Source organism: Marmota flaviventris, chromosome 11, assembly GCF_047511675.1.
Source record: "Marmota flaviventris isolate mMarFla1 chromosome 11, mMarFla1.hap1, whole genome shotgun sequence".
Taxonomy (NCBI): Eukaryota; Metazoa; Chordata; class Mammalia; order Rodentia; family Sciuridae; genus Marmota; species Marmota flaviventris.
In genome coordinates, this window is record NC_092508.1 from 7,057,837 (window position 1) to 7,079,423 (window position 21,587).

At 52.9% G+C, this 21,587-nt stretch overlaps 1 protein-coding gene across 1 annotated transcript; it reads left to right on the forward strand.

Annotated features, from left to right (window-relative positions):
• Window positions 1–5,603: 5,603 nt before the first annotated feature.
• Window positions 5,604–8,424, forward strand: LOC114083648 (intestinal-type alkaline phosphatase 1-like). The gene is made up of 11 exons (XM_071619428.1): window positions 5,604–5,673; window positions 5,754–5,870; window positions 5,984–6,099; window positions 6,248–6,422; window positions 6,501–6,673; window positions 6,909–7,043; window positions 7,125–7,197; window positions 7,319–7,453; window positions 7,538–7,729; window positions 7,937–8,053; window positions 8,138–8,424. The coding sequence occupies exons 1-11, from the start codon at window positions 5,604–5,606 to the stop codon at window positions 8,422–8,424; spliced, it is 1,590 nt and encodes a 529-aa protein (XP_071475529.1).
• Window positions 8,425–21,587: the final 13,163 nt, after the last annotated feature.

The window sequence follows — 21,587 nt, forward strand, 5'->3', positions numbered from 1 at the left end:
AGCCCCTGCATCCCCAGTGAGGACTGCAGCTCAGCAAGCCACAGCCTGCCCTGCTCCACAGGCAGGACTGCACTCCTGCTCCAGGCTCCCCACCGCCTCCCCACAGGGCTCCTGCACACAGGCAAAGGTGGATCCAGGGTCGGGGCAGCAGGCAGGGGGAGGCTGGGGGACATGGGGTGCAGACGTGGGGGATGTGCAGCCCCACCTGTGTGGCGTGGAGCGGATGAGCTGGGACACCTGCTGCATGTAGTCTGTGGCCAGCAGCACCACCTCCTTGTCCTCTGAGAAGTCCTCCTGGAAGATCTGGTCCAGCAGCCACTTCCACCGCAGCTGGGGGCACAGGGTGGGGACCACAGAGGACAAGGGGCAGGGATGGTGACAGGAAGACCAGGAGTCCAGCTCTATAGAAAGCCTCATCCATCCCTGGGGAGGGCGATCACAGGGTCCCAGATTCAGCCCCTACACCTGCCTGCACACAAGGTCTGGGCCACACTCAGGTGGGGATGGATTGTCTGCAGCTGTCCCAGGGTCACCTTGTTGTACATATTGCCCAGATTCACCAGAGGCCATCACACTGACAGTGATCTTGGATGGAGACCAGACTTGACCCAGCCCTGCCATGCTCCTGCCCCAGCCCCAGCAGCCCCCAGCTGCTCCAGCTGCAGGATCTCCTGGGCCTTCTGCTCCACAGCATCTGCCCCCAACAGGCTGAGCAAATGCTCCAGGATCACCCTGTCCACAGCCAGGATCTGCACCAGGACAGGGGCCTCCTCAGGCTGGGGACAGGCCTAGCCCAGGCCATCCCTCCTGGGACCCCAGCCTTCCCTGCAGCCCCATCCCAATGCCCAGGCACCTTCTCACTCTCCTCATCCTTCGAGGCACATAGTCCCGAGCCCATCCCCATGATTCTGGGGACCCTAGGTCCGAAGTCAGAAATCCACGTGCCAGATATGCCAGAGAGAGTGAAGTAGCACCCAAAGGCACGAAGAGAGGGCTGTCACAAGCCCCTGGGGCACAAAGCTCCTCCCTGCACCCACAGAAGCTGGTCCAAGCCCACAGGGGTTGGGGGCCCCTGGGAGCTGGGCCCCCGGAGCTTCCTGGCCAGCCCCAGCCCTAGCAGGCCTGTCGCCCCAGCCCCAGGTCCCTCATCCCTCCACTGTCCCGCCTTCCTCTGGGCAGGGAACTGAGGCTCCTGTGGCTCCTCGCTGCTCAGCCCCTGGACACACCGGTCCCTGGGCCATGGCATCGAGCCTCCATGTCACATGAGGAGCTCTCCTCCACAGGCTGACCGCAGCGAGAGGAGCGCGGAGCTGTCCGCCCTGCTCTGTCTCGGGCCGTCCAGGCACCAGCCTAGGAAGCTGTGCACCTTGGGCTGAACTACATGGTTTCCCAACACGTTATCAACCACCATAAACTACTGGGAGGGTCATCTGGCATCCCAGGTATTTCCCTGTCTCATGCTGATTGGTGGCTGCTAGGGGCTTACTATGGGTCTCCACCTAGCCTGACTAAGTCAGGGACACCTAGCCAGCAGATCTCTCCTGTTATTTGCAGATAAACAACTTCTCAGGGTGGGAATGTGCCTAGGAGTGCTCTGTGGGTCTTTTCAAGGACAAAGGTGATGTCCCTTCCTTGGACAGGCTTTGCTCTGAGATAGAGGCTGGTTTTTCATAAACAATGATGGCAGGAGGCAGGGAGCCTGAGAGAGGGGACTTTCTCTCTCCCACCATCAGAGAGCAGCCAAAAAAGAGGAGGAGTCATGATGGGAGGACCCAGGGAGACTCTGCCTGAGGGCATGTTGGCCTGAAATAATGATTCCACTTTGAAGAATAAGAAAATAAATTATTCTGAAACAAATGAGCAACCAGGGGCCCAGAAAATGGACTCAAGTTATCCATGACAGCTATGTGGAAGAAGTTCATGAACTCTTAGTGTAATGCCAGATTCGTGGGACCCCAGTAGACCTCCAGGAGCCGAATCCCATGCAATCACAGAGTCTTTATTGCAAGCTCTCAAACCTGGACTCACAACCATTTCCCACGCAGCGGTCCAGAGGAATGAGTCCTGAGGATTTATAGTTTTTGTGGCGATACTCTATGGGTCACAACATCACACAGTTAATCATTTCACACCACGGGGAAAATCAAACAACAACTCTTAACAGTGATTAGCACATTGACAGGAACAAGTCGGGTAAGCATGATCGGTTAGTTCAAGTGGTGGATTGGTTTAGGCCGCTAGGGGTTGCAAGAGTGTAGATGCTAAACTGCAGGGTGGCCTAAAACCACTGGGAGGGTCGCCTGGTATTTCCTGTGTCTTCCCTGACTCACTCCGATTGGTTGTTGCTATGGTCCGAATTAGGCCTCAGTCATTTTTTTGGTCTTTTCAGGAACTTGCATTTGCTGAGTCAAGGACATCTGGTACAGACAAATGACTCATGGGGTAGCTTATGCGCCTAGGAACAGTTTTCCAAGGATAAGAATCCCCCCTCACCCACAGGCCCTACTCTGAGGTACAGGCTGGTTTTTCAAAAATGGAGTCACATCAGTTTCTCATTAAGGCCACAGGAAAAAAAAGAAAGTCATAATTAAAAACATTTACCAAGTACTTTGATAGGAATATCAGGTAGATGGGGAATCTCTTCTCTAGGTTTATTGCTGAAAGTTGGTCCTTGTCCCTGTTGCCAATCCAATATCAAGGACATGATTTTGGTAAGAAGGAAAAAGAAGGTGTACTACTTTGCTAGCAAAGGAGAAACACAGGGTCCTGTCCCAGAGACTGTGGCTCTCCCCATGAGCAGGAACAGGGGGCATTTAAAGAGGCTTACAGCCTTCCTTGTGTTCTCTGTTGGAGTAATTCACTTGGTAATTTGGGAGATAGTCCTTTCTGAGATCTTCTGATACCATCCCCAAAGTCTGGATTCTTTCTTTCCTATGGTGGGTGTGTACTCAGGACAGATAAATCTGTGCCTAGGATGGGAAAGAAAGGTAATCCTGTTTCCCCATGAGAATGGGGAGGGGGAGAGATTAGGGAGGAGCAAGTGACAGAGCAGCAAGGGCTACATTTAAAGCATAAAGTGGACCCCTGTTACAGGTGAAGGGCATTACGGCATCTTAGTGTTAGGGCTGGGGAAGGCTGGAGCTCCATCAGCTTAGGGATCCATTCCAATGCACTTGGGATGCTTATGAGAATGTTAGGCCAGGCGCCGCGGTTGGCACAGGCCTGTAATCTCAGCAACTCAGGAGGCTGAGGCAGGACTGCAGGCTGGAGGCCAGACTGGGCAGCTTCAGGAGACCCTGTCCAAAAAAAAAAAAAAAAGGACTAGGGATGTAGGTCAGTGGCATAGCACCATTTCATTCAGTCTCCAAAACAAAAACAATACAAAATTAAGGTAAACAGATATTCAAAGGCTGAAGAATGCCCAAGACAATCTCTGCTTCGCCCTCCAACAGGCCACCTTTCAGGGTCACGTGGCCCAGCCATGGACAAGCAGCCTGCAGTCCTTTAATGGAGATGCAGCTTCTTGGAAAACTGGTTCACAGGAGGCAGAGGGCATGTGGGGGCGGAGGGGACAGCCAGTGACAGGCCTGTGGCTCAGGTGGTGAGGCCTGATGGGAGGAGGAAGGAGTCCGCTGCAGGCAGGTGCATTACGCAGAGCGAGAGGATGGATTTTTTTCCTTTGGAAACATTTTAAACTGTGGTAAAAACACAGAACATGAAATTTAGCACCTTAGAGGCTGGAATGAAGCTCAACACAGAACACTCACCTAGCATTGCCACAGGCCCTGGGGTGGATTCCCAGCCTGTTACCAAAAGCTCAGTCCTTGAGGCCAATCCAATAACGAAGACAAGGTTTTGAGAAAAAGCAAAAAGAAGGTTCATTGCTTTGCTAGCAAAGGAGAAACACAGGGGACTCCTGTCCCAAAGGCTGTGATTCTGTCTAGCCACAGGAACAGGGGTTTTTGCAGAGGTGATTCAGAAAAAATGAGATTAGGGAGGAGAGATCAGAAAGGAGAAGATCAGGGAAGAGAAGCTTAGGGAAAAGAGGAATGGAAAAAAGAAAAAAAATCATGTAAGTTTCAAGGACACAAGGGATATAGTCAAAGCATCAAGTGAACCCCTGTTACAAGCCCAGAAAAAAAAAAAAACTTCTCCATTTTTAAGTTCAGTACTGTGAGGTGCATTCCCGGGGTTGGGTAACTCCTCAGAACTTTCTAGTCTTGGAAGCTGAGGCCTGTCCCCATTAAGCTACCCCAGCTCCCCTTGTCTCCAGGAATCTCACTCCACTGGGAACCCCGTCTGAGTGCAAACGTTGAGGCTGGCACTTCACCAGGGGTACAGCCCTCGGGTTCCCCCTCCCAGCCTGCTGCAGGCTTCCTTCATTTTTTAAAATAGTTTTGTTTCTTTATTTTTAAAAATTTTTTAGTTTTTATGTGGTGCTGAGGATCGAACCCAGTGCCTCACATGTGCAACTAAGCGCTCTGCCACTGAGCTACGGCCCCAGCCCTCCTTCATTTTTTGAGGCTGAATGATATTCCATGAAGGGCATGGCCCACATTTGGCTTCTACATTCATTCAGTAATGAGACCTGCTTCTTGGCTACTGGGGACCATGCTACTCTGAACCTGGTGTACAGAAATCTGAGTCCCTGCTTCTAATTCCTTCACACATACATGCAAAAGTGGGATTGCTGGATTGAGAAATACTTTTGAACCCAGCTTGAGGCTTCGGAAACCTCCTAGGTGCTCATCCGAGGCTACATCTCTGGGTGTGCCTAGGGCCTCTGAAAACAGACTCACCTCAGGGACCCTTCTACCTGTCCAAGGGAAATTGGGGTCAACTTCAAGGGCAAGAGCCTGCCCACTGTTCAGAAGATTAGCCCATGCCTGGTTGGCCTGTGGATTGACCCCATACCCACCTGCTGCCCCAAGCAAAGGTGTGGACACCCAAGCAAACACACCTGCTGACCCAAAGCCATAATGGCAAGGCCCAGGAATGAGGTTCCACCAACCCCACCCATGCCCACACATAGTCACCCTGGGAACAATTTCCTGAAGGCCCACCTGCCCAAGTCAAACATGCAAAGACACGATGGAGTGGCCAGGAAGCCAGGCCACCCTTCCAGCATCATTTATTGTATCTATGGGGCTGGTGGCATCAGGAAGCCAAAACCAGGCCTGTGGCCCAGGTGATCTGCCCCCAGCCCTGTCCCCCTTCAGCACCCAGAACAGGCCTGGCCCAGCTGGGTCTCAGGGACAAAGGAGTGCTGAGTCCCACAGGGCAGCATGGGCAGAGGGGTGGTAGTCCAGGCCAAAAGCCAAGCTCCTTGCCCAGAGGGAAGCGGCCTCCACTCCCACCCTACAAGGAAGAGACACCTGGGGCCCAAAATGAGAGCTGCCTGTCAGCTCCTGCCCCAGGCTAGCTCAGCCACACCCTGACACTATCCGGGTTTGCCTTTCACAGCACAGGGGCAGGAGATTAGGGTGGGAGAGAGACAAGAAGGCTTTAAAAGGGCAAATTGTCTTCTGACTTCTACACAGACAGCCTGCTCTGTAGCTGGTACCTAGGTGTCCCAGCCTACCACCGACCACCAACCCGCAGACATGCAGGGAGCCCCAGTACTGCTGCTGCTGCTGGGGCTGAGGATACAGCTGGCCCATGGTGTCATCCCAGGTACGAGGTTCCCCCAGCCCCTCTCCCTGCCCCACAGGCCAGCCCCCAGGCTGACCTAGCTGCACTCTCCCCTTGGCCAGTGGAGGAGGAGAATCCAGCCTTCTGGAACCAAAAAGCCTCCGAGGCCCTGGATGCCGCCAAGAAGCTGAAGCCCATTCAGACCTCAGCCAAGAACCTCATCATCTTCCTGGGAGACGGTGAGTGCGCCATGCTGGTCCACCCCGTGGTGCTCATGGGCCTTGAACCCAGGGCCACTGCTGGGTCCAGACCAGCCCTGGGGCTCAGGCTTGACGGGGATCTGCTCCTTCAGGGATGGGCGTGCCCACGGTGACAGCCACCCGGATCCTAAAGGGACAGAGGCACCGCAAGCTGGGGCCCGAGACACCCCTGGCCATGGACCACTTCCCATATATGGCTCTGTCCAAGGTGAGGACTCTGAGCAGGGGGCTGGGGGGCTGTGGCATGGGAAGGACCCAGGAGAGATGGGGCCTAGTTTGGGGTCCAGGGCAGTGAGGACCACCCTAGGGCTAGGCCTGGAGTAAGGTTACAGAGAGGAGAGTGTCTCTGTCCCCAGACATACAACGTGGACAGACAGGTGCCAGACAGCGCTGGCACCGCCACAGCCTTCCTGTGTGGGGTCAAGGCCAACTACAAGACCATTGGTTTGAGTGCAGCTGCCCGCTTTGACCAGTGCAACACAACACGAGGCAACGAGGTCATGTCTGTGATGTACTGGGCCAAGCAAGCAGGTAGGTATGGGGCTGCCAGTGAGAACCAGGGTAGGCCAGGAGGCTTGTGTGGCCCACCCTGACCTCTGCCACCTCCAGGGAAGTCCGTGGGAGTGGTGACCACCACCACAGTGCAGCATGCCTCGCCAGCTGGCACATATGCACACACGGTGAACCGCAACTGGTACTCAGATGCAGACATGCCAGCCTCGGCGCTGCAGGAGGGCTGCCAGGACATCGCCACGCAGCTCGTCTCCAATATGGACATTGACGTGAGCACAAAGGGCAAAGGGGAGTGGTGTGACCAAAGGGCAGGCCTGAAAACTGGCTGGAGTCCCACGCCTCCAACCATCTGAACCCTGTGGCCTGCCTTGGCCTCTTGGGGTTCAATGGAGTACCCAGAACAGTCCTTCCCACCACCTGATGGGCAGCAGGGGGCTGTCTGTGACCAGGGGGCTGGAGGCCCCTCAGGCCCCAAGGCCACCTGTCCTGGGTCTCTGACTACAGGTGATCCTCGGCGGGGGCAGAAAGTTCATGTTTCCCAAGGGCACCCCAGACCCCGAGTACCCAAGTGACACCACCCAGAATGGAACCAGGCTGGATGGACGCGACCTGGTGCAGGAATGGCTGGCAAAGCACCAGGTGATGGGGCTCACAGGGCCGGGACCAGGGCAGGGCTGCAGGTCTAGGGATGTGGGCTGAGTGTGGGCTCTGTCCCTCCAGGGGGCTCGGTATGTGTGGAACCGCAAGCAGCTCATTCAGGTGTCCCAGGACCCAGCAGTGACGCACCTCATGGGTAATGACCCCCACTTCCTGACCTGGCACCCCTCAGGTGGCCCCACTGGAGCTTGTGTGCCTGTGGCCATCACCCTCCCCTCCCCAGCCAGCCCCTCATCACTGGGTCCCTTGTCCCCCAGGCCTCTTCGAGCCTCGACACCTAAAATACGAAATCTACCGGGAGCCAGCTAAAGACCCCTCCCTGGTGGAGATGACAGAGGTGGCCCTGGGTCTGCTGAGCAGGAACCCCCGCGGCTTCTACCTCTTCGTGGAAGGTGGGCGAGGCACGTGGGCAGCAGGGAGGGCGGGGCAGGGCGGGGCGGGGCGGAGCTTCATGCCCCTCCCACTGGCTCCTGCAGGGGGCCGCATAGACCACGGGCACCACGCGGGAACCGCTTTCCTGGCTCTGACGGAGGCGGTCATGTTCGACTCTGCCATCGACAAGGCCGGCCAGCTCACCAGCGACCAGGACACTCTGACCCTCGTCACCGCCGACCACTCCCACGTCTTCTCCTTTGGCGGCTACACGCTGCGGGGCAGCTCCATCTTCGGTAGGCGGGGACCGCGACAGGGGCTGTTGCTGCGGTGCTGAGGCGGGGGTCGCATCTCATCTGTCAACCGGGCGCACTGAGGGCGCCTGCCTCGCAGGGTTCTTGGGAGGAATAAGCTGGTGACAAGGCGAAAGGCGCCTGTGCGGCACTCGGGGGTCCCGACACACTGGGGAGGGCGGTGAGCTCAGGTGCCACCTGTCCCCGCAGGGCTGGCCCCGCTCAAGGCCCAGGACGGTAAGTCTTACACGTCCATCCTGTATGGCAATGGCCCCGGCTACGTGCTGAACTCTGGCAACCGACCCAACGTCACGGAGGTTAAGAGCGGTGAGTGCGGCCATTGAAAGGTCATCTTGTTGGGGACAGGGGTGGAGGGGGACTCTTCCCGCCCTGAACTCCTCTTCCCGCCAGGCGCCCACACCTACAAGCAGCAGGCGGCTGTGCCTCTGTCGTCGGAGACGCACGGAGGCGAGGACGTGGCGGTGTTGGCGCGCGGCCCGCAGGCGCACCTGGTGCACGGGGTGCAGGAGCAGAACTACATCGCGCACGTCATGGCCTTCGCCGCCTGCCTGGAGCCCTATGAGGCCTGCGGCCTGGAGCCCCCAGCAGGCCAGAGCAGTGCTGTGGGTCACCGCCCTATCGCCACCATAGTGTTGCTGCCCTTTTGGTTGCTGCTGTTGCTGAGGATTACGCCCTGACACCCAGGCCCTCTGAGACCCACCCAGGAACCCTGCAGCTGGCATCTCCCACCAACGGCACCCCCACTACCAGTCCAAAACTGGGCTGCCTATCCTGATGCCCCCACCTTTGGCTCTTACCAAGAGACAGAGGGATAAGGCAGACTCAGACCAGGCAGCACTGCCCATCCCAGCCCCGGACCCTCCATGGTGAAGACACTATGGTACCCCCAAGGCTGAGACAATGACATCCACTGCCATCCCTGGGTTGCTCTTGAACTCCAACCTCAAATCCTAGGAAAACAGCAAGCTCAGCCACCTAGTCCCTCCTGTGCCTATACTTTGAGAAGGACCAAGTTAGGCACCAGGCACCCTCCACGGGATCAGGACTCCACCAGACCCACGGGTGCCTTTGTTGGCCTCAGACTCCACCAGTGGGATGCCAAAGACTCAGGCATGTCCTGGAACCAGGAGACCCTGCATCTCGCTGATCCACCTCCACACCCAAGCAAACTGCAGATGGGGCTTGCCCTGTCAGTGCATACAGGGGCAGTCCTGTGTAACCAGCAGCTACATGCTCACCCCTCCCCAGAGCCAACTCTAGGCTGGAGGAGTGGGACAGGCCACCAGAGTGGCCCTTGGACCCTTTACCTGGACATCTGGAAGCTGAGTATAGATCTCTGAACTAAGATTTTTCTGCCCTCCTGGGGCCTCCATTCCCCTGGGAGGGACAAAGCAATAAGTATACAACACTGTGTTATACAACACAGTGCCAGCTATTTTCAGAAAGATAAGCCATGAGTGGGGCCCAGCATGCAGGTGGAAGGGTGGTTGAGATGGAGAGCAAGGCCTTGGAGCACCACACCCCTCACCCTGCTCCCTCTACACACAGGGAAACAGTCCAAGCAGAGACACAGTCTGTGCCCAAGGCTCAAGAATCTGAGCATGGGTGAAAAGGGTGGGCAAAGAGATCACTGGTGGGGACAGCACCTGAGTGACTTCAGGGAGGAGTGTAGTGCAAATCAGTCTAGGGAGCCGGCACTGAGGCCTAAGCTCAGCCTGGGTCCCCAGCTACAGGGAGACATGGAAGGCATCCCATGTACCACCTGGATGCCCATCATGAACCCAAGGCAGCCTGACGTTGGCATTACTGGCAGCTGAGAAGTGCTCATGTACAAAGAGGGCACCAAGTGCCACGCCAAAGTGGCAGTTGGCCTGGTCCAGGCCCATAGGCCGGCTCCTGGGACTTGTCACTGCCCACCATCTCTTGAGCCAGCTCATGCAGGTGGGGACAGGTGCTCAATCAGGACCATGACCACACGCCACACCAGGTAGTTGTGCAGAATCCTGGGGGAAGGTGGAACAGGGGGTTGTCCTGACGCACAGGCATGGGGGCCACCCCAGGGAACCACCTTTCGCACCAGGGCCCCCACACAGGCTGGACCGGGTCCCCACACTGTCCTCAGAGAAGGACTGTCAGGTCAGTCCTGGTAAGCAGCCTGAAGTGTCCTGAGCCCCACTCGCACAACAGGACACAGTCCTGCTACTGACCAGCCCTGACCCTGAGGGGTCACAGCCAGCACCCTTTCCTGACTTGCTATGGGGTGGGACAGGGGACACTCAGGGCTCTCTGCCTGCCTCAGGGCTGGCCTTGATCAGCCCCTGCTCCTCCCCAAGGTGGGCAGAGGACAGGAAGCTGGCCCTGAGCTGGCCCTGGGCCAGCAGAACTGCGGCCACACCGTCCCTCAGAGAAGCCACCCTGTCAGCCAGCCCCTGCATCCCCAGTGAGGACTGCAGCTCAGCAAGCCACAGCCTGCCCTGCTCCATAGGCAGGGGGAGCTCCGGCACCAGAACCCAGGACTGCACTCCTGCTCCAGGCTCCCCACCGCCTCCCCACAGGGCTCCTGCACGCAGGCGCAGGCGCAGGCGCAGGTGGATCCAGGGTCGGGGAAGCAGGCAGGGGGGAGGCTGGGGGACATGGGGTGCAGGCGTGGGGGATGTGCAGCCCCACCTGTGTGGCGTGGAGCGGATGAGCTGGGACCACCTCCTCGTCCTCTGAGAAGTCCTCCTGGAAGATCTGGTCCAGCAGCCACTTCCACCGCAGCTGGGGGCACAGGGTGGGGACCACAGAGGACAAGGGGCAGGGATGGTGACAGGAAGACCAGGAGTCCAGCTCTATAGAAAGCCTCATCCATCCCTGGGGAGGGCGATCACAGAGTCCCAGATTCAGCCTCTACACCTGCCTGCACACAAGGTCTGGGCCACACTCAGGTGGGGTTGGATTGTCTGCAGCTGTCCCAGGGTCACCTTGTTGTACATATCGCCCAGATTCACCAGAGGCCATCACACTGACAGTGATCTTGGATGGAGACCAGACTTGACCCAGCCCTGCCATGCTCCTGCCCCAGCCCCAGCAGCCCCCAGCTGCTCCAGCTGCAGGATCTCCTGGGCCTTCTGCTCCACAGCATCTGCCCCCAACAGGCTGAGCAAATGCTCCAGGAACACCCTGTCCACAGCCAGGATCTGCACCAGGACAGGGGCCTCCTCAGGCTGGGGACAGGCCTAGCCCAGGCCATCCCTCCTGGGACCCCAGCCTTCCCTGCAGCCCCATCCCAATGCCCAGGCACCTTCTCACTCTCCTCATCCTGTGAGGCACATAGTCCCGAGCCCATCCCCATGATTCTGGGGACCCTAGGTCCGAAGTCAGAAATCCAAGTGCCAGATATGCCAGAGAGAGTGAAGTAGCACCCAAAGGCGCGAAGAGAGGGCTGTCACAAGCCCCTGGGGCACAAAGCTCCTCCCTGCACCCACAGAAGCTGGTCCAAGCCCACGGGGGTTGGGGGCCCCTGGGACCTGGGCCCCCGGAGCTTCCTGGCCAGCCCCAGCCCCAGCCCTAGCAGGCCTGTCGCCCCAGCCCCAGGTCCCTCGTCCCTCCACTGTCCCGCCTTCCTCCGGGCAGGGAACTGAGGCTCCCGCGGCTCCTCGCCGCTCAGCCCCGGGACGCATCGGCCTCTGAGAGGCAGCGAGAGGAGCGCGGCGCTGTCTGCCCTGCTCTTGGGCCGTCCAGCCACCAGCCTAGGAAGGTGCGCACCTTGGGCTGCGCCGCGCCGCCTTGGCCTCCAGAGGGCGGCGACAGCAGGCGCCCCAGCCACCCCTGGTTCGAGGTAGCGCGTCCTCTGGGATGGCGTGACCCCGCCGCCACCGCAGCACGCAACCAGTGGAAGTCCTGGCACCCGCCGGTGCTGGCGTCCAGGTTGGCTGTTCGCGCCGAGGCCTTGGCAAAGCCGCCTCTCTCCACCGTCCTTGGTCGCTCTTGCAAGCTCTGCTGTTCCTTTGTTGGCAACCCCTGATCAGCTCTGTCTGGGTGGCTCAGTCCCCTCCAGCATCTTCAGGAAGGTTGAATCCGAAGGCCAGCAGACACCTGGAGAGGTGTCCAGCCCAAGCAGAGAGACCAGGCGGGGCCTATTACAGCCCCCTCGCTGGCAGGGACTGAGCGGCCGCCCGTGGGAGGCCCCGGAGGAGAGCAGGAGCCGGAGTTCCACACCCCAGAGACTGGAGCAGCATCCGGGAGGGTCAGGGTGTGCACACCCCACAGTGTGGCCACATTGCGCTGGGTAAAATTGCTGGAGACACTGTGGCCTTTGTGGCCAAAGCTACATGTACTGATCTGGTCAAAGTGGTGGAGTTTATATAGCTCCAAAGTGGAAACAGCCCAGTGTGTTCATCAACAGGAGAGGTTATAATAGTTGTGTTACTTTTATAAATAAAAAACCACACAGCAATGAGCATTTGTGAAATTCAGCAAATTACATGCATTCCTTTGAGATAATGTAGGTTGGGTTCTAGATCACAATATTATATGGATATGACAACAAAGTAAGTCCTTTTCCCCCACCAAATATAAAATATCATGTTTACAGTGTAGTTTGTCAATCTTGTAATAACATATTGTTATGAAGTGCTTGGAATATCTAAAACTTCAGCACTTTGGTAATCTTTGCTGGTGGAGGACCTTGTTTGTATGTTTGTAGCTGATTGATCTCTAATTGGTACTGGTGTCAGGAAGGTGACCCTGGCAGCCCTGGGGACACACATTGTCACACAGCATCTGGACCCACTTACTTGAGCGCCAATTTGGTGGCCAGGATCATGTAGAGACCTGGTTCGAACACCAGCCCCAACAGTAAGCACACTTCATCCTGCCAAACCCCATGGATAGTGAGGAGACTCCACCCAGGTCTCCCGTGCCATGTCCGATCATGTACTTGACCTCCTGAAACTCTAATGCATTTGGCCATGGCCTCAGCCACTGGAAGGGCAGAGACAGCTCAGGAAGCGCTGCAGCTGCCTGGGACTTGTGTCTACAGGGGAGCAGGGTGGAGACCTAGGTCCAGGGGCCAGAGGTCACCCAGGGTTCCTTAACCATCGCCTAAGGCGGAGCCTTTGTCCTTCACTAGGGAAGGAGGAAAGAAGAAGGCTCAGTGTGGCCACCACCTTTCACACATACAGTGGAGTCTGTTAACCAGTTTCCTCTCCTGTGCACACACACTGGATGAAATCCTGAAAAAAAGCAGGAAGGGGCTGGGGTTGTGGCTCAGTGGTGGAGCGCTTGCCTACCATGCGTGAGGCAGTGAGTTCGATCCCCAGAACCACATAAAAATAAAATAAAGATATTGTGTCCACCTATAACTAAAAAATAAATATTAAAAAAAGAAAGCAGGAGGGCCAGGGGTAGTAGTGCATGCCTGTAATCTCTGCTACTAGGGAGGCTGAGTCAGGAGTATCACAAGTTTGAGGAGAAGCTCAGCAAATTAACAAGGTCCTAAAGGAACTTAGTGAGATCCCATCTCAAGAATAAAATAAAAAGGGTTAGGGATGTAGCTCAGTGGTAAAGCACCCCTGGGTTCAACTCGCAGTACTAAAAAAAGAAAACAGGATGGCCTGGCATGTATTAGGCCTTCACTGACAGGTAGTTTCTCTGCATTTCTTGTCCAAGACCTGCTCCAGCCAAGGCCAGGTGGGGGAGGGGGAAGGAGCAGAGGCTACACGAGGGGCTGGCTCATCCATATGAACCCTGAAGCTGCACTTCACCTCTTCCCCTTGAACTGAGATTCTCAAAAAGTAAGGAAAAGTACAGGATGCCAATCCAGTATGGAAATGTCAAGTAGATGATGGAATTTGGAAAAGGAGTCAGAACTGGAGTTACACATTTGGAAGCCATAGGAATTTGCAGCTGTGAGACCAGACAAGGTAATTAGGGACACAAGAAGTAGCAGAGAAGGGTGACCTGAGATGATAAACCAGTGTACTCTAGAATTTAGGGCTTGGCCAAAAGAAAATAAAATTTTGGGGGGGTAGGGGGATACTGGGGATTCAACCCAGGGGCACTCGTTCACTGAGCCACATCCCCAGCCCTATTTTGTATTTTATTTAGAGACAGGGTCTCACTGAGGTGCTTAGCGCCTCGCTGTTGCTGGGGCTGGCTTTGACTCCTGATCCTTCTGCCTCGGCCTCTGAACTGCTGGAATTACAGGAGTGTGCCACCGCGCCCAGCGAGAATACTTTTAAGAGACAGAGAAGGAGCACTATAGAGGAAGGGGAAATGAGTCAAAAAGCCAATCAATGCATAAAGTGTATTAATTGTCATTGTTATTCAAATACAATTTAGTTATTAGACATTTCTGATCAGTTGTATTGGTAAGAATTAGTAAATATTATTTATTAATGCTAGTTGGAAATCAAGCTTGCAAAATGTCTTCATAAATGTTGGATATATTTTGACCCAACAGTCTCATTTTTAAGACTCTCCTAAGAAAGTAACCAGACAAGAGCTCAAGAATATGGAAACTCATAACGGAATGAAATTAGAAATCAACATGACCAGATCCTACCTAAACTGTATAAACAAATGGAGATTGATCAATACGCTTTTGAATGATGAATGGGTGATAGAAGGAATCACAACAGAAACCCAGCAGATCATTAGGAGCTATTTTGAAAACTTATATTACAATAAATTAGAAAAGCCAGAATGGAGTCATTTCTAGACGAATATGATGTGCCAAAACTGAATCAAGAGGACAGAAAACCTAAACAGATCAATTACTTGGAATGAAATAGAAGCAGTAATAAAAAGTCTTCCAAAAAAGAAAAGCTCAGGAGCAGACGGATTCTCAGCTGAATTCTAGCAAACCTTTAAAGAAGAGCTAATGTACCGGGTGAGGTGGCGAATGTCTGAAATCCCAGCAACTCTGGAGGCTGAGGCCTGAGGATTGAAAGTTCAAGGCCAGTCTTAGCAATTTAGTGAGGCACTAAGCAACTTAAGAGAGACCCTGTCTCAATATACAAAGGGCTGGGGATATAGCTCAGTGGTTAAGAGCCACTGAGTTCACATCCTGGTACGGAGAAACAACAACAACAAAACACAACTACTGCCAATTACCCTCAAATTATTCCATTAAATAGAAAGGGATGGAACACTTTCACATTCATTCCAAAACCAGATAAGGACACACCAAGGAAAGAAAACTACAGACCAATATCCCTGATGAACTTAGATGCAAAAATACTGCATAAAATATTAGCAAATCATGTTCAACAACATATTAAAGAAGAAGGTACACCATGGCCAAATTGGTTTTATTCCCGAGATGCAAGGATGGTTTAATATACGTAAATCAATATATGTAATTCTTCACATAAACAGAATTATGGACAAAAATCACTTAGTAATTTCTGCATCTAAGATGAAGAAAAAAATATGCGAATTCATCATTGTGCTGTTTATAATGAGAAAATTATGTAATCTCCACCAAGAAGATAGGGGTAAACTTGAACATAGTGGTACATGAATATAATGGAGTTTGTGTAGTTATTCAAATCATGAGGACATATGTGTGTATACACATTTATTTACACGATATATTCACAGTGTCACAAAAATACTACTGATAGAATTTTTTTTTTTTTTTAAGAGAAATCAAAGAACTAGACTTTGACCTGTATCTGAGGCTTCTGCTAATCCAGCTTCAAGCCCAGGCTGCCTGCTGAGCATGGCTTTCCCAGACTCACTCCTGCACCCCCAGATTCTTACAGATCGAGACCCGGATGCCCTCACTCATTCAGTCCTTTGAGGTCCCTTCCCAGAAAATACGTGAAGAAGGCATGGGGCACCTTTACTAGGCAGTGGGACACTCTCCTTCCTGGCCCCATCCAGAAACTTGGCAGTTTTCTGTGGAAGGGGACATCTGCATGCGCCCCCTGGTGGGTGGAGTGGGCCACAGCGAGTCCCTGCCACACAGGCCATCAGGAACACAGAAGCAATGAGCCTCTTCTTGTAGGTGTGTACCCAGTCCTTGGGCTTTGGGTCCTTGGTGACAGAACTTCCAGGCATTCTAAGACTGGTCTCTTTGTTCTAAAGGTCAGTGATCCTTGCAGCGCTGACCTGAGTCCCCACAGCAGCCGTATGACACAAGGCTGTTGTTCCCATTTCATAGATGAGGGGTTGAGGCTTGGAAAGCTTAGGGTCCAAGGACACCCAGAAGGTGGGGATGGGGTGTCAACATGAGTTCAGGCTCCAAACTGTCTTAATTTCTTTCTTTTCAATCAGCATTTCTCAAAACTCAGCTGCTTGTGTGTCACCTTAGTGATTGTTTGCCTTAGCCATATACTGCCTGTGGCATTAATAATTCCCATTAAGTGAACTCAGATTTTTTTTTAAATAATAATTATAAAAGGAAACTTTTAACTACCAAAAAAGGAACACCACCATCTCCAGCCCCAAATAGTGGGCAACCGTGTATTTCAAGCAAACAAACAAAAAGTGACATTAATTGATTTCTCCTTAGGTCCTGTTGCCTCCCAGGGAAGTCTACAATATGCTTCATCTGTGTTAGGAGGGAAATGGTAAAATTAGGGTCTTTTATGCTCAGTTTTCTGTTACTATAACAAAACACCAGAGACCTGGTAATATATAAAGGATAGAGGTTTATCTAGCTCATGGTTCTGGAGGCTGGAAAATTTGATATTGAGGTATCTACATGTCTGGTAATTTTTTTTTTCCTATAGAATCTCTTGGTGCAGGCAAGGGAGTTTGAAAACTCAGTTTTCTCCTTCCCTTCTTGTTAAGTCGCTAATCTCATCATGGGGAACCCATCCTCATGACCTCATCTAACTAATTTTCTTCCAAAAGTCTCCACCTCAAAATAGCTCCAACACGTGAATTTAGGGATTCACCTTCCAACACATGAACTTTTCGAGGACACATTCAAAGGATAGAGCATGATAGTGAAGGTGTTCCAGAGCCAAGAGAGTCTCCCCTGGCCAATATCAGAAGGGTTAGAAGAGACTCAAAAGGTCATTTTCTCACTGGGAAATTCAGGGCTATTTAGTATCCTGCGTGGCTAGCAGCAAAAACACTCCCTGTTCTGCCTAAAATAATCTGGAGGACCCTACCTTGAAAATATATGTATATCTGTCACATATAATTAATTAGAACAAATTTAAAAATTAAAATTAAAAAATATGTGTATGTCTGGCAGGTTTTGCATTGTTGTGACCAAAATTCCTAACAAGAACAACTTAGAGGAGGAAAACTTTACTTTGGTTCACAGTTTCAGAGGTCTCCGTCCATAGATGGCAGACGCCCTTGTCATAGGCCTGAGGTGAGGCAGAACATCCTGGCAGCCAAGAAGCAGAGAGAGAGGGAGCAGAAGGGGTTGCAGGACCCATAGACCCTTCCAGTGGCACAACCCAGTGACCCACCTCCTCAGCCACCCTCCACCTGCCTGCAGTTAACACCCGGCCAGTCCATTCAACCCAGCATTTCACCGCTGAAAACAGGAAACCTGGGGGACACCTCATATCCAAACGGTAACAATATGTATATCACATTTTGGGAAATGCTGGCTGAGATGAAAGTGGGAAACCTACCAGGAACAGAATTGTCTAATCCAGAATAAGCTGTGCCTTGTTCCATTTTTCCTTTATCTTTCTTTTTGAAATATATCAAACATTAAGCCCAGTGCATAACACTAAAGGTATAACATGAAGATATATAATTATGAATTTAGACACCCAAGTAAGCACCACCCGAATCAAGAAATAGACCATGGGCAGGGGTCCGTACCCCACCCCACACCTTCCCCTCTGGCCACCCCATCCCTTCCCTTAGCACCAAAGAAAAGCACTTATTTTATTTTTTACAGTTGAAAGGAAAAATCTTTCACAAGCTAAACTGAGCAGAGTTTCACTAAGGAAAAAGGGTGCCTAAATCTGCCAACCTGCAAAAATCAGAGCAAGGTCTGAGGAGCCTGTTGGGCCCGCCACGTGGTCAGGCAGTATTTATGGACAGAAGCGGAAGTGAGGCACAGACACAGCATGATTACTTGCAGCTGGGCCTGGACATTGGGAATCAGAGATGCTCCTGCAAGTGACTGACGTTCAGCTGGGGTCACCAGCTGAGGCTGGGCTGTTTAATCCGGGATTCGATGGCTTTAAGTCCGGCTGCAGCCCCTGGTGTGAGAACTGGAGTGCAGAGGCGCCACGGGCCAGGCTGAGACTAACATTCTGCCTCTTTTGGTCTCATCTAGATGGAGTGTGACCAAACCCTAGGGCTTCGAGCTGTCTTGGTCAACACCTGCTGTGATTTGCATTTGGAATGCTTCCTGAAGGCCCAGGTGATAAAGGCTTGGTCCCCAGCTTGGTGCTATGAGAAGGTGGTGAAAAGTTTTTTTCCCTTTTTTGGTATAGAGATGGAACTCGGGACCTCACACATGCTAGGCAAGCACTCTACAACTGTGCTCCATCCACAGCCTGTGGATGGAACCGTCAAGAGCGGGAGACTAGTCTTCAGGTCACTGAGGGCATGTTCTTGAAGGGGACAATGGGATATTGGCCCCTTTTTCTTTTAAAACTTGTTTGATATTGTGGATTGAACCCCCAGGCACATCACCCCTGTGCTACCTCTCCAGATCTTTTTATTTCTATTTTGAGACAGGGTCATGCTAAGTTGCTGAGGATCTCTCTCAGTTGCTAAAGCTGATCTTGAACTTGGGACCCTCCTGCTCAGCATACCAAGGTGCTGGGATTACAGATGTGCACCACCATGCCAGCCCATGGCCCCTTTCTCTTCTTCTCTCTCCTTTGCCTCCTGGCCATGGGCTGGTGGTTGGCTCTGCCACGATGCACAGCCACAGGTCTGCAGCTGTGGGGCTGACTGATCACAGACAAAGACATCTCAAACTTGAGCCAAAAGAAACCTTTCTCTTCCTAAGTGACAGTGTATGTCGGTCCCAGTGTTGGAAAGCCGACATACACTGTCCTTTGGGGTCTTGGCCTTAACGTACATTCAAAGGTTCAGGTGTCCTTCTTGTCCTGTCTTTACTGAAACCATCAACACTCATCCAGAGAGACCACTGAGCATTCACTATAGACCACACGTAGGCACCGAGGATGTTTTGAAGGGATATAGCACAGCAAGGGACCATCATGACACCGTAAGGAGATAATATCAACAGACTGAAGTGCATACCATATAGAAGCCCAAACCTGAACTAATCAAAATCAAGGAAGTCCAGGTTCAGGCGACATAGGCAGCTCCTAATATTTGAATCCATTTAGTCAGAGTTCTTGTTTGGAGAGTGATGGCAATTGAGGACTGTAGCTCGTCATCAAATGACCTGACTCAAAGAGGTGCCCACATTTGCTGTTAAGACAAGTCCTAATGATCTAGAAGACCATTCAGACTAGAAAACCCTGGGAGGGCCAAGGCCACCACCATAAAAAGGGAAAGGAAAGGCTGACCTAGCTGCACTCTCCCCTTGGCCAGTGGAGGAGGAGAATCCAGCCTCTGGAACCAGAAAGCCGCCAAGGCCCTGGACGCCGCCAAGAAGCTGAAGCCCATTCAGACCTCAGCCAAGAACCTCATCATCTTCCTGGGGGACGGTGAGTGCGCCATGCTGGTCCACCCCGTGGTGCTCATGGGCCTTGAACCCAGGGCCACTGCTGGGTCCAGACCAGCCCTGGGGCTCAGGCCTGACGGGGATCTGCTCCTTCAGGGATGGGCGTGCCCACGGGGTGAGGGACAGGTGCAAGGCAAGCTGGGGCCTGAGACACCCCTGGCCATGGACCACTTCCCATATATGGCTCTGTCCAAGGTGAGGCCTCCTGAGCAGGGGGCTGGGGGCTGTGGCAGGGGAAGGACCCAGGAGAGATGGACCTGTCCTCCCTGTCCTAGGCCTGGGTGAAGGACTAAATGTCTGCCCCAGAGCAGAGCTGAGGGTATCTCTGTCCCCAGACATACAGTGTGGACAGACAGGTGCCAGACAGCGCCAGCACAGCCACGGCCTACCTGTGTGGGGTCAAGGCCAACTACAAGACCATTGGCTTGAGCGCGGCTGCCCGTTTTGACCAGTGCAACACAGCACGAGGCAACGAGGTCATCTCTGTGATGTACCGGGCCAAGCAAGCAGGTGGGCTTGGGCCTGGGCTTGGGGTCAGGGCAGGCCTGGAGCTCTGGGTGGCCCACCCTGACCTCTGCCACCTCCAGGGAAGTCCGTGGGAGTGGTGACCACCACCAGGGTGCAGCATGCCTCGCCAGCTGGCACATATGCACACACGGTGAACCGCAACTGGTACTCAGATGCAGACATGCCAGCCTCGGCGCTGCAGGAGGGCTGCCAGGACATCGCCACGCAGCTCGTCTCCAACATGGACATTGACGTGAGCACAAAGGGCTCCTATCCAACCAAAAGCATGCGATTATGACAAGAGCACACAAGCACCCTGTTGAGGGTGGCCCTTGAGTGAAACCCTGTGAATGTTCAGATGGCCCACCGTGATGGACACAGACCACTGAGGCTTTGAAGATCTTCCCAGGATTATGGGCTTAACAAAGAAAATTCTGTTTAAACCATTAGAAACTATTTAAGCAATTTTGAAACAAAACCCACCAGTGTTTTTCCATAACGTGTGTCATTTTGTCTACTCTATGATGTGTAATGGAGTGCAAAACTTTTACTAGCAATTTTTTTGTACAGTGTTAGAGAGTGAACCTAAGGTCTTGTGGACGTCAGGCTAGCCCTCCCGAGCCACACTTCGCAGGAGTGCAGGACCTTCGACTGTGGAAGCCTTAAGGACTCAGGAAGGACCAGGCTCTTCACCAGTCCACCCTTTTCATACTGGATTCACATCTTCTGACATGCCAGTTTTCCCCTGCAGTTTGGGTACCTCCCACGTTTTATTAAGCAGATCCCCTAGGGAGTTGTCTTGATCAGTCTTATGGAGACCATCAAAGTACGCACCCTAAGAATTTCAGTTCAGGCTGACAGCAGGAAAACCTGCCAAAGCATTTCCTTGTATTTAGTTAACTCTTGTTCTGCTTGATGTTGGGTTAGCAGGTTTTGAACCAATCAGTTTCCTCATAAGAGTTCTGTAAATTCAGTCAGGTGCAGTGGTGTGGACTTGCAATCCCAGCAACTTGGGAGGCTGAGACAGGAGGATCGCAAGTTCAAGGCCAGCATCAGCAACTAAGTGAGGCCCTAAGTAAATAAGCCTAACCCTGTCTCACAAAAAAGAGGACTGGGTGTAGCTCAGTGATAAAGAAGTACCCTCTGTTCCATCTCCATGACCAACAAATAAGTAGAAAGAAAGAATGAGAGAGAGAGAGAGAGAGGGGAAGGAAGGAAGGAAGGAAGGAAGAAAATAAAGAGCTCTGGGAATTCTCATCCAGTCCCATGGTACAATCTTAAAGTCATCATCAACCTCCATTTGTCAGCATCCTTTCCATGAGTGTCCTTGAAAACAAAACCTTTTAGGCTGATAGCTGCTCTGGAAAGTACCAGAGTGAACCATTAACTGTGGACGAGGAAATTCAGTTATTTCTGTTGCACACGTTTCAAGCTAATGACTGATGGCATTAGGACTGTTAGCTTTCCGTAAATCTCTACTATTTTTCGAGTTGGGGATTGAACCCAGGACTTTGTAGATACTAGGTAGGTGCTCTACTACTTGGCCACCAGGGCTTGTATTTATTTATTTATTTTGAGACAGGGTCCTGCTAAGTTTCCTAGGCTGGCCTTGAACTCCTGCCTCCACCTTGTGGTAGCTGGGATTATAGGAGTCCCCCCCTCCCCCCACGCCTGGCCAGGGAGAACTTGATCTTCGAATTTGTCAAGTTTTATGAA